The sequence below is a fragment of the Mustela erminea genome, chromosome 4 (assembly GCF_009829155.1).
Source record: "Mustela erminea isolate mMusErm1 chromosome 4, mMusErm1.Pri, whole genome shotgun sequence".
Lineage (NCBI taxonomy): Eukaryota > Metazoa > Chordata > Mammalia > Carnivora > Mustelidae > Mustela > Mustela erminea.
Genome location: NC_045617.1, coordinates 21,824,260 through 21,836,501, shown reverse-complemented (window position 1 = coordinate 21,836,501; position 12,242 = coordinate 21,824,260). Strand labels below are relative to the sequence as shown.

At 38.4% G+C, this 12,242-nt stretch overlaps 1 protein-coding gene across 4 annotated transcripts in view; it reads right to left on the bottom strand.

Moving 5' to 3' along the window:
* CDK19 (cyclin dependent kinase 19) overlaps positions 1–12,242 on the bottom strand; it is a 168,528-nt gene that overhangs the window by 12,288 nt on the left and 143,998 nt on the right. For 3 of the 4 annotated variants that reach the window (XM_032338802.1, XM_032338804.1, XM_032338805.1), the window contains 3 exons: positions 7,926–8,057; positions 3,860–4,003; positions 3,623–3,692 (listed from right to left, as the gene is read on the bottom strand). In XM_032338802.1, the coding sequence (XP_032194693.1) occupies positions 3,623–3,692; positions 3,860–4,003; positions 7,926–8,057 (346 nt within the window). The remainder of the gene's footprint in view (positions 1–3,622; positions 3,693–3,859; positions 4,004–7,925; positions 8,058–12,242) is intronic. The other variant, XM_032338803.1, reaches the window with a different exon arrangement.

The window sequence follows — 12,242 nt, the reverse complement described above, 5'->3', positions numbered from 1 at the left end:
GTAAACAGAGCACTTCGGTAATCTTAGTAATGTTCTGTTTCTTCTGTTGAAGGGTGAGTAGAGGACTGTTTGTTTTATTATTCTGAAAAGACTGTGTATCATATTTTTGTCACATATGTTCTTTCCTAAATATGAAATATTTCATATTAAAAAGGTAAAAAAATAAGTAATAAATAAGTTTATGGTAGAAAATTTAGAGAATAAAGTATAGAGAAGAAAACTGAAATCACTCATGGTCCAGCCATTCAGTGATTTAAAAGAAACACACAAAAAAACCACTGTTGAGATTTTGCTAATTTTCCTGTCATTTTGGCTACATATCTATAGATGATACAAACACAGAAGGGGTTTGTTTTATTTTTATAAAATTGGGATCATACTAAACAAACTGTCCTACCTCTTTTCACTTAATAATAATAATGTTTCATAAACATTTTTCCTTGTCTAACACTACCTAAACTACTAATCTGCAATGGTTGTATATTCCAACTGTTACTGATGTTGTTTGTTTCACAACAGTTAAGATATAGGGGTCCTTGTAGGTTAATCTGATCCGCATAGTAGGAGACAGTGCTGCACAGCCTATGAGAATCAGAGACCCCTTCCAGAGCCTGACTCTGGCATTTACCAGCTGTGTGATCATGGGCATTCATTAACCCCTGTGAAAGCCTCAGGTTCCTCCTCTGGAAACTGAGGATTATAATCAATACAGGGTTGTCGTGAGGACCATATGAGAAAATGCAGGTAATGGCTTAGCACCAAGCCTGACACATAGTAAGGACTTAGCCATGCGTGGCTGCTCTGATTGCTTCCATAGGAAAAATTCTTGGATTTATTAGGTCAAAGGATATGTACATTTCAAAGCCATTTGTATGTGCTCTAGAACCTTGCTACACAAAGCTGGCCCTCAGATCAGCAGCATAGGCCCCTGAGAGCCTGCATTTTTAACAAGGGCTCCAGGTGATGTGTGTGTACATTAAAGTTCGAGAAACACTGAGAAACAAGGAAGCATGCCCATTTTATCATACCCTTGCCAACCCTAGGTATGTTCACTTTCAAAATCTCTGCCATATATATTAATTTAAAATTTTCTCAGGGTGCCTAGCGGGCTCAGTCGGTAGTGAATATGTTTCTTGATCTCAGGGTTAAGTTCAAGCTCCATCGATCACTATAGAGACTGCTTAAAGATAAAATAAAATAAATTTTTTTTTTTTTACAATTTTGCTCCAACACCAGAAGTATTTTTATTAGCAAGGTAACCACTAAGTTTGTTAATGGGAAGAAATTTTAAAGTTTATATAGAAATGGAGTTTGTCTACATACACATCTTTGGACTTTATGTTAAATCAACTGATTTCCTGGGTTAACTCCAGATTTTAAGTTATTTGTTACTATCAGAATATCGGGCCATGCTTACTGGAACATTCAATTTGAAAGTCAGCTTAGAAATTTCCTTTTAGTTCCACTTTCACCTTGCCTTCTACTGAGCTAATAACCCTGGATAGATTACAGAAAGTCCTATTCACTATCCTTCTCAATTCACTGAAGAGTAATTTTTTTGGTTCTTTTCATCTGATACAATGAAAGCAAGTTATATTACTTTTTATGTCATTTCAAGTCATGTTTTCTGGAATTTTTAAATTATATTTTACTTCAGTGACTCGTATGTACTCCATTAGATTTAGCTAATTTTTAATATATTCCTTTCATCTTATGTACCATCAGTCTGCTTTCACTGGGGCAGAACCATTTGCCTTAGACATATGGGCTCTTATCACTGAGCTTTTCCTATTACTTTTCCAACTGAATTTCATTTATCTTTTAAAACTTCTCTCCTTTTATTTCTGGTGACTGTAAACACTATCATTTTATGTGAAAATTTTCCTTTGGTCTTTAAACACTAAGATAAATGTTAAGTGCTTACATTAATTTTTCTCCATCTTTGATGCTATTAGCGTGTCTTCAATTACTTGTGCCACTTCCATTAATACCCATTTGACAAGTAACTAATGAGCATGGACTATATGCCAGGCTCTGGGGATACATATAACAGTGTATAGAGTAGACACAACCCATACCATCTAGGGGGAAAGGCAGGTGAGCATTGAAAAGTGAACTGTAGGGCAAAGTCATCAGTGCTGAGAGAAGCAGCAAGGATGCTATGGGAGTACCAAGGGGAAGTACCTAACTCAGACACAGAAGGTCAAGGGAGACCTCCGCAGGCAAGTGATGCCTAAGCCAAGACCTAAAGGATAAGGAGAAAGGAAAAACAGGAGTTAATCCGAGGAGTTAAAATGAGTGGGAGGAAAGTACATTCTAGACTGAAGGAACAGCATGTATAAAAACCCAGAGGTCAAAAAAAAGCTCTGGGTTTTTCAGATTCTTAAAGAAATTAATGATGTCCAGGTTACAGAATACAAAGTGGACAGTGGTTTAGTAGATGAATTAAGCGATCCTTAAGAATTGAGAGCAGCGGTGAATTAAGAGCAACTAGGAGACCAACACGATCCAATTTGCTTTTGGCAATGACTGTAGTTTAGACAATGAGTTGGAATAAAGATTGGAGGTAGAAATACCACTTGGAAGGCCACAGCAGATCCCAAGTGAGAGACGGGGGTGGTCCGTCGATTGGGAGAGAATGGGATAAGAAAAGGATCAGGGTTATCTCAGGTCTTGGGCTTCAACAACTGGGTGAATCATGGAGTCATTTCCTAAGATAGGAAATACAGCGGGAGGACAGTGTGGGAGGAGAGAGGATGAGTTCAATTTTGGACATGTAACTGAAGTATTTATGGAACATTCAAGTTGGGATTCCATAAGGCAATTAGACGTGGGTCTGGAACTTGGAAAAGAGATCTGACTCGGATGCATAAACTGGGAGTTATCAGCATAATCAATGGTAAATTGTGGCCAATAAAATCAGAGAAACTGCGCAAGAAAACGTCTAGAGTGAAAAGAGAGCCCAAGAAAGAGCCCTGGGCAATACACGTGCTATCTTTAGGAGAAAGATAGAGGAAAAGCACCCCACCAGGACCATGTACAAGAACCACCAAAAATGAGGACTGCCATTTCCTGCTTTGCTTTATCAGGTCTGCTTTTGTTCCTACAAGCCATCCTGTCCTGAAATCTTCCTATTCAGTTCAGAGAATCCTTTCGCCTTTTCCTCTAGGCATGTGCATTGATAACAAACTCCTCTTATGTCACCTTTATTCTCTCATTTCTGCTCAGTATACACCAGTGTGTTCTACTTAGCTTCTGGGCCATGCGTTTGTCCTTCTGCTATCCTTCCTGGTTGCCTCACCCAACATTTCGGTCACAGTCATTATTCAGATAAAGATAAAATCACAGTTGTGGCCTTGAACTCAACCCTCATTACGCTAAAATAGGAGAGATGTTTAAACACTATATTGACCCTTAAAATTCTTAAAGGTTTGTAAAATACTACAGCCTAAGCCTGACATGTATATTTGCAACATCTGGGAAATCACCTTTCAATCAAAAGCATAATTAATATATTAAAATCTAAAATTCTGGTTTAAATGTAATCTATCTGTTTTTTAAAAGGATCAATTTAAATATTCCCACTGAAATTACTACTTATATTTAATATGAAATTACTTACGTTGTTCTTCTAAAGTCTTTCTGAAGTGTGGGGTATTCTGGCATCTTTCTAATATCTTCCCAATCTTTATCTTACAAAAAAATATCAAATATTACTATAGAACATAAGGTTACTTACATAAAATAATCTACTTATTTGAGCTTAAAAAATACATAAAAATACTCAAAATATGCTTTTGAAAAGGAATTAGTTATGAAATATGACTCCAATATTATTTTGAAAAGAAAAATAAATTACCTGCAGGAAACCCCATGACACTAAATATCCGATCTAGTTGATCATGATGAAAGGGATTGCTTGTTTTTATATCTTCCTGACGACAGTGAAAAATAGGTTCTGAAGTCAACAATTCAGCAAATATGCAACCTATTGCCCATATATCTATGAAAGCAGGAAAACATTTATTATATTTCTTGGGTTATAATTCCTGAGTATAATCACAACCTACATATAAAAATACTTTTCAGTGATGGAATATACACAGTTTGACAACTATATTAAATATATATATACATATATAGATATATGACATGAAATAGCTGTATCATCACATAACAGATTAAAAGCCAAATAAAAAACATTTACTTATAAATTTCCTAAAGAAGATACACTTGGGAAACTCAATTTACATTTACATGAATTTGCATTTAGGCAAAAGCCTTTCTAACAACTATTAATAATGTAGTCACTAAAGCATTCAACTGATCATCTAGTGCAGGGTTAAATACTCATGATCTGATAGACTAAAACAATATCAGCATCAGGTTTAGTGATATATTCCTTTTTTAAAATATATTCCTTTAAAACAATCAAATGATTAACGATAGAGCATAATTTCTGATTTGTGAGTAGAGACAATACAGACCATAAAAAATGATTTGGAAAAGCTCAACTTTTGTATGAAAGACTACCAACTTCAACATTTTCAACAAATTGTAAGATCTAGAAGCTGATAAACACAAGTATCGACGGATATAACATGACACCCATAGAGATCGATTTTATTTGAATATATTCACTTGGATTAAGCTGCTCCAACCCTCCAGGACAAAGTTAGGCATAAGTTTAACTATTTTAAATCACCAGTTACAGATTGTTCTATTCGGATTTTACACGTTGAAAACTGTAATTTCAATTCTGACTATAATATATTCACAACGTTTTGCCAAATATACAAGCGAATTAATTTCTGTAAGATATATATTCATACTTGACCACTTAAATAAATGCTATTTAATATTTTTTTAAATGCACAGACCACGGTATAGGATAGAAAAGCACAGTGCTCTATAGCCTACTAAACGTGGGAATCACATTCTGTAGAGAAGCTAAATAAGAAAAAAGTCCATTAGCTAGAATTAAAGTTGGTATGCTAGTTCATAAAACAAACTGCCAAATGAAAAAAAAAACCCACAGAGTAATGTCTTACACAGCTGACCCCATTCAGGAGCAGCTTCCTTTCATGTAAGGTAGACTTCTGGATAACGGAAACATACCCCTTCAATAATCGTTTTTTATTACACTATTACCTGCCCTCTTAAGAGGCTATAAAATATAATTTAATCTTTCTTAATGACTCAGAAGAGTCCTCCTAAATATCCATCATGAAAGAGTAGAGTAATAGTACTCGTCAGTGTCTACTTTTAAATTGTTCTCTCTCTCCCCCATCGCTTTGTTGTCACTCTTGCCCCCGATGCAGCTGCCTCTGACACAGTCCCATGTCTCTTCCTGCTGGCTGCCTCTGCTATGCAGTCAGCTGGGACTGGTACTGCATGTTCCTGGTCATGCCAGTTTCTGGGTTGCCTTCCATGTAAAGGACGGAAGCCAGAATCTAGATTCCCCTGAGAACTGCTAAGAGAAGGAACCTCAGGGTAGCAGGTAATGTTGAGTTCTAGGGTTTCTTGCTTCATATTAGCCTCTAATTTTAAATGGTCATCTGGCTCTTGTATCATCTATAACATTTCTCAGCTCTCCCTCCTTTGTCAATGACTTATTCCTCCCTCCCTCTACACAAACACACACACACGCACACACACACACACACACACTTGTTGTCACTCCCCTCCCCCTCTAAATGTTACTCCATAAAACTTCACTGATATCAAATCATCAAACTCTTATAGTCCTGAATAGAAATAATACTCCTTTCTGACATGAACCAGGTATGGAGGAGAGTAAGAACAAGTGAATGCATACATATTTATTATATTTCTAATGTCTGCTATGACTATATTTGAAATCTAAAAATAACTGATTTGGGGATTCTATTTTTATCTTTTTTCCTAATTTCTATCCAGAATGGATAATAGCAACTTGACTAAAATTGGAAGCTAGTGATTATACTTTTAATCTTTATCTGTAAGTTGCAAACTGGTTTAAATTCAATTTCGGTTGTCCTTGCTCTGAGGAAACAGGAAATACAGTTGATTTCCAATTCATACTCAATTATCTTTATTTCCCCCCACCAAAACATCTAGTTTTATTTCAAGAGTAGAACAGTTCATCAGAAAATATTCATAGAACTGTGCTTCTCCAAGTGTGGACAAAGTGTATGGACCACATACACAGAATCATATAATGGCATTAATCAAAAATGGGACTTACTACCATGGGTTTGCTCTATAAAAATCTCTGAGAGTAGGACAGACTTTGGTGGGGAGTCATTTAGTTCAATGGAAGGTTTGGGCAGAATGTGCCTTTTCTTACTGTCCTTCACACTTCTCCTCTTCACTGTTCATGACTGCGAGATCTAACAGAAGATATAGACATAATTCTAAAAGTTGCAAAGATACAGCTCCCCAGTGAAAATCACTCACTAGAATGTAAGCAGAGTCAGGTTCTGATTTTAACCCCTCACTTGAGAGCGCTCCATTCCTTCCCTCTGCTTGTGTGGTTCTCCCCCCTCTGGCCTTCACAGACAGCTGCCACGGGCCGGCCCGACACCAAGAGCATGGCCTTGGCGGCCTCTGAATGGGCCTTACTCTGGGCTCAGCTGCTCACAAAAGGGCTGAGGGTTGGTCTCACACTCCCCTACTGTCAAACACTCATAGGCTTTTTCACGAATCTAATAAAATCTTTCAACAATATTCATAAAGTATAACAAAATGCCAGCACCATCCCGGCGTCTCAATCCTTGGACAAAGGATAAACGTGTGCTGGGCGTCAGAATTCTGCAGAAATCAAATCTCCTGATGAACAAGGTCATCACTGTAGTTTAATCTTTGTTACTCCTTTTGCCCACAAATAGGTTCATTATCGGTCTCATCTTTTTCAAAGAACTACCTTTGTCGTTCTTTGCATGCCATCAGGCTTTTTATAAATTTAACAGAGAGGCTTGTGCTCATCTATTTTTCATAATTTTATACTTTTATAGTGCCTTAATTCAATAGAACTTAACCAAAGCAGCTAAACATAGTAAAAAATGATACTAGTCTAATACCAGTAAATGGAAAATTCAACAAAAGGGAAATTTCAAGAAATACAACCTGGCAGATTTCGGTACCTTATAGAACTAGCCCATCACAGTGAGAGAACTATCTACCCTTCTCTGTCCTCTCTTTTTAACCTCATTTACAGAAATCTCGAGGTTTAAGGCGAGCTCTCTCTTCCTGACTTCCCCCAGTTCACAGCTGGGCCCTCCCGCGGACACTGGAGTGATCGGTTAGCAAAATCCCTGCTGTGGCTGTTCGGGAGCAGACCTTAAATCCTACAGAGAGTGTGTCTGTAACAGGTTTTCTTACTCCATTTTTTCACTTAGTGAAATGGCAAGACGCTGAGCACAGCTAATGCACCCAGACTCTATTTCCTGCTGTAATGGGGAAACCGCCATTCTGATAACGGTAATGGCAGGAGAGAAAAATTAGTCGCATTATTTCTTGTTGAGGGAAGGACTGACTGACTGACTTTTCCCCAGACAGAAGGGGTTCTCTTCCACACCATACTCTGCCTGGTTTCTGTTTTTCCTTCTGTGGAGAAAACAATTCTAAACCTCTCTCCAGTTCTTCTGATCAATGGTAGGTAAGTGCAAATAAAATTAGCGCGTTATCATCTCCATAGCAACTCAACAGGATCAGATAACTCTATTCTCTAACAGAAAATGCTTTCTTCTTTTTAAAGAACCATTTATCCTATAAAGTTAAAAATCCTAATCTACCAGAATATCATATCTAGGAATATAGAAGACAATGGGACTTTTGAAAGAAGTATAAAAGTGGTTTTTAAAAAGCAGCTTCCTTATTATTATACCATTTGGTGTTCATGATAATTCGATGCTGCGACAGTACATCATTTTAGACTAACTTACCAATGGCCTTTGTATAATGCCTTGCACCAAGCAGAAGTTCAGGAGCCCGATACCAAAAAGTCACAACTACTGGATCCAAATCTGCCAGTGGCTTTAGAGGAGAATTGAATAATCTGGCAAAACCCATGTCAGCTAAAAAAAAAAATGAAACAAATTAAGATAAAACTCAGTTTGGCATGCTACTAGAACCATGCGGGTTGAGGACAATGCCACTAGCCTTATAAAGCAATCCTTTTCCTCCCTTTTCAACCAGGGGTCTGCACCAGGCACCAGATCCCCCCTTCGGAGGTAGATATTACTACTGTGCCTATTTTACTGAAAAGGAAACTTAGGCTTAATGATAGTCTGACTTGCCCAAGGTCATAGAGCTAGGAAATGACACAGAGTCATAATGAGAAGCCAGGTCTGACTTCAGACCCCTGGCTTTCAGAAACATTGCAATAATCTTAAATTATTTTATAAAATTGAAATAGTCTACAAGTTTCCAGGATTAATTACGACCCCTGTATGCCTGTGCATCTAAAGACTGACTGTATCTTAGTTTGGTGTGAGTTGGAGTTGTCTCGTGGACACATGAAAGCCAATTTGCACACATTTCTTCCCAATTCTGAATTCACTGATGTCATGCTGGTGACTGGAAATTGGCTATGATGGAATATTTGCATCCTGAAAAACAGCAAATGCTACAAACTGGGGCTTTTTAACCCCAGAGAGTCACTGCTGTATAATTACTAGCACATCATAAACATGTTTCCAAGAACATTCCACAGAATATGTAAGACATAATCTTATAATTCAGGATTTAACAAAGGTCTATATCAAAGCTAACAGATTTAGATTAGAGATGTACACAAGTAGTAAAAAGAATAGTTATTACCATAATAAGTTCCTGGAGACTATCTAATTTTCTTAAGATTTCTAAAGAACAAATACCTTTAACTATCAAGCACTTTAGATTTTAAAGATGGTTTTCACACATATCATCTATCACTTCATCTGATCCTTATACGAAAGCTGGGTTAGTATTTTGTTCACCACATCTGAGAAGAAGAATCTAAAGCCCATGGCAGTGAAATGACTTGCCCCAGGTCACAGGGATAGACAGTAAAAATGTACTCAAACCATGTTATAATTTAGCACCTGTATTCTTAATCACTGATCTGACATCCAACAGACACGCCCATGTCACAAAGGTAAAATCATGAGAATAAAAGACCTCTATGATTTGAAATACATAATACACACAGTATATTTTGATTGCATAAGAAATAATGTACATCCTGTAATAGCACATTAAGGTTTCAACTATAGAGAATCATTTAATCTAAAACTGACATGCTATGATATACATTACAATTTTAACTTAGAGTGATTTTGTTTTTTTTGGAGTTTGAATAGTTTACAAGGCTTTCTGAAAATGCTTTGGAGAACACAGGTCATAAAACAGAAAGCTATCCAAGGAAGACTATGCTATGCCTGCTCTTTCTTAACTAAATTGCCCTAGAGCAAACAAAAACATTCAAAATCATTCTACCAATATTACGCCTACTTAAAGCACCGCTTTATGTATTTAATAGATGCTGATTGTTACTGATGGCAAAGTTATATGAAAAGCATGTATTTTTAAGTAAAAGCTGTATTTCTCCCCTTATTCTCTACCTTCTTAGTTTTAGATAAGCCTCATCGATTCGCTGTCAGATGAGATTAAGTCCAAAGGAAACAATAAGCATTTTTCAAAAATAATTTTTGTTTATTGTTTGAACTTTAAAGGAGTTTCAAACCCTTTCAAATAATCAGTACTTTAGGGGTGCCTGGGTGGCTCAGTGGGTTAAGCCTCTGCCTTCGGCTCAGGTCATGGTCTCAGGGTCCTGGAATCGAGCCCCGCATCGGGCTCTCTGCTCTGCAGGGAGTCTGCTTCCCTTCCTCTCTCTGCCTGCTTCCCTGCCTACTTGTGATCTCTCTCTGTGTATCAAATAAAATCTTAAAAAATAATAATAATAATAATAAGTACTTTAGACATAAGTAACCAGCCCAAACGTTACTAACAGTTGTTTTCCTAAAATTAGATATGAGTGAAACTGTCCAATTCAATGGACTGCAGAAATAACATTCTGGTGTGAGTGCTAATTAGATAGTATCAAATGAAGGAAAAAACAGGAAAAGGCAGTGTCTATCACTAAGGGACTTACAGGAGGCTGAGGTGACAAAATACACGGAGTAGATAAAAACAAAAAAAGGTTAAGGGCTGTAAAGCTAAAAGGCAAGTTGCCGTGGCTTCTACTAGACTCGATGTCCTTTGAGGGGAGGGCTCATATCTCCTTCCTGGCTTTAACTGGAACAGTGTTTGGCAAACCTCTGCAGAGCTGGACTACATTGAACGTGGGACTTGAGCTGTATTTCTAAAGGGTGAGCCACTGTGAACAGTAAAGGGAGCGAGCAAGCATTTCAGGTGAGGCCTGAAGTCTTTAGGCTGCTGGGGCAGGGGCAGCTGAGGTACAGCAAAGGGGCCCCTGCATTTTCCATTTGCACTTTTATTTTCAAATCCTTTTCAAAAAAGGACTATGTTAAAATGTTAAGCATAGGCATCCATTTCTAAATAAAATTTAGAAACAATTAAATCAACCAGATTGTTGACTGGACTGTTGGCACTGCTTATTGCTTATTTTAACCCTGACTTTATCCCTAATCTTGGATAGAATTACAATCCTAAAACTCTTAACAGGAGGGCAGCTGATGGGCCTGGCTGGAGCACAGAGTTTATGCTGCAGAGAACTAGAGAACCCTGGGGGTGGCGAGAGGACAGACAGCAAGGGCAACGGACCAGGGGGAATGAGACAATTGATACAAACCAGGGAGAGCACGGGGTGGAGATGATGAATTTGGTTTGAAACAAAGGAGGAGAGGTTACCAGCAACAAATAAAAGTAAAGATAAAATCAAACTAAGGATTTCGGCTAGGGTGAGAGAAGAGAATCTGAGATTCAGATTGTAAAACAATTTTTAGAGAATCCATGATTTTAAGGGCACAGCTTAGCAGTTCCTTAAAGAAGTAATGGTAGAGGGAGGCCATGCCCCAAGCCAGTGCCTAGGGGATCTTGAAGCAAAGGCTAATAGGAGTAAAAACGAATAATAAATAAAGTGCAGAAGAAAAAGCAAAAAGAGTAAATAGAAACACACCAAGGGAAAAGACAGTCCTGAAGTCAGACTAGTCAGAGGAAGGAATGACTAAGGCAATACAGGAAAATGGTGACTCACTATGGGTCTCTGGCTCTGGTGAGACAGAGGTCATAGGTGACTGCTGGGAGAGCAGTTTCAACAGAGAGATGGAATTAGAGGACAGATTATAACAAATTAGGGTGAGTGGAACCCGTGGGTGAACACTGTGTGTTCTAGAAGTAGAGGAACAAGGGGGAGAAAAATGAACACATGGTAGAGAAAACACAATGGATATGAGAAGATTTATTCGAGCATTGGGAATAGGGTTATCAATCTTTAAAGGTGATGAGGAGAAACCTGGGAAGCGGAGAGTGGAGCCACAGCAGTATGAGAACTTAACTACAGCAGGAAGATATTTAGAACTTGGGGGTGGGAAGGGGGGGTCACCAGCCTGCACTGAGGAGGGGAGAGTCACTCTGTCAGAGACCCTCTCAAAGGCAGTGCGGTACTGACAGAACGTGGTTGGTGAAGGTACAGCAGACATCTTTGATATGGCTGGGCAGCAGCGCTGGTAGGGAAAGAGACGCCAGACATGGAATTTAAGTTTTCAGAGATGCTGTGTAAGCTGCAACCTCTCTAAAGCCAGCTCCCCTACTTGCTCACATCCACCAGGCGGGGGGTTGAGTAAAGTAAGTGAGGTAACATGTGACGGCATTTACCAATGGACAGTGAACTGTCTACGTCACAGCCCCTCACAGGGAAGGCTACCATCACTACCCTTTCCCTTTCACCAATGTCTAGCAAAAAGTAGGGACTTGAGTGCCTACAAGAATAAAGTGTGAGCATGAAATAGGAGCAAGTGAGAAGTGGTGGAAAGGGGGTGGGGGTGGGTGGAGGGGGTAAGGGAAGGAAAGCAGCTACTTGGTTCTTAGTGACCACAGACAATGTTTTTTAGGACTGTGAATCTCAGTAAACTCAGCGTAGAGGTATAAAGAAAGGGAAGGTGGTTTAAAACAGCTTTCTCTGGAATTGGGCTAGCAAACTAATTGAAGAAGTAGAAAACCAAGAAGCAGGCAGGCTCAGTTGCAGGAGGACAGGATGGATAGGTAACAGGTCAAGTTAGCACGATTTCACATCACCCCTAGTATGATATATTCGAACA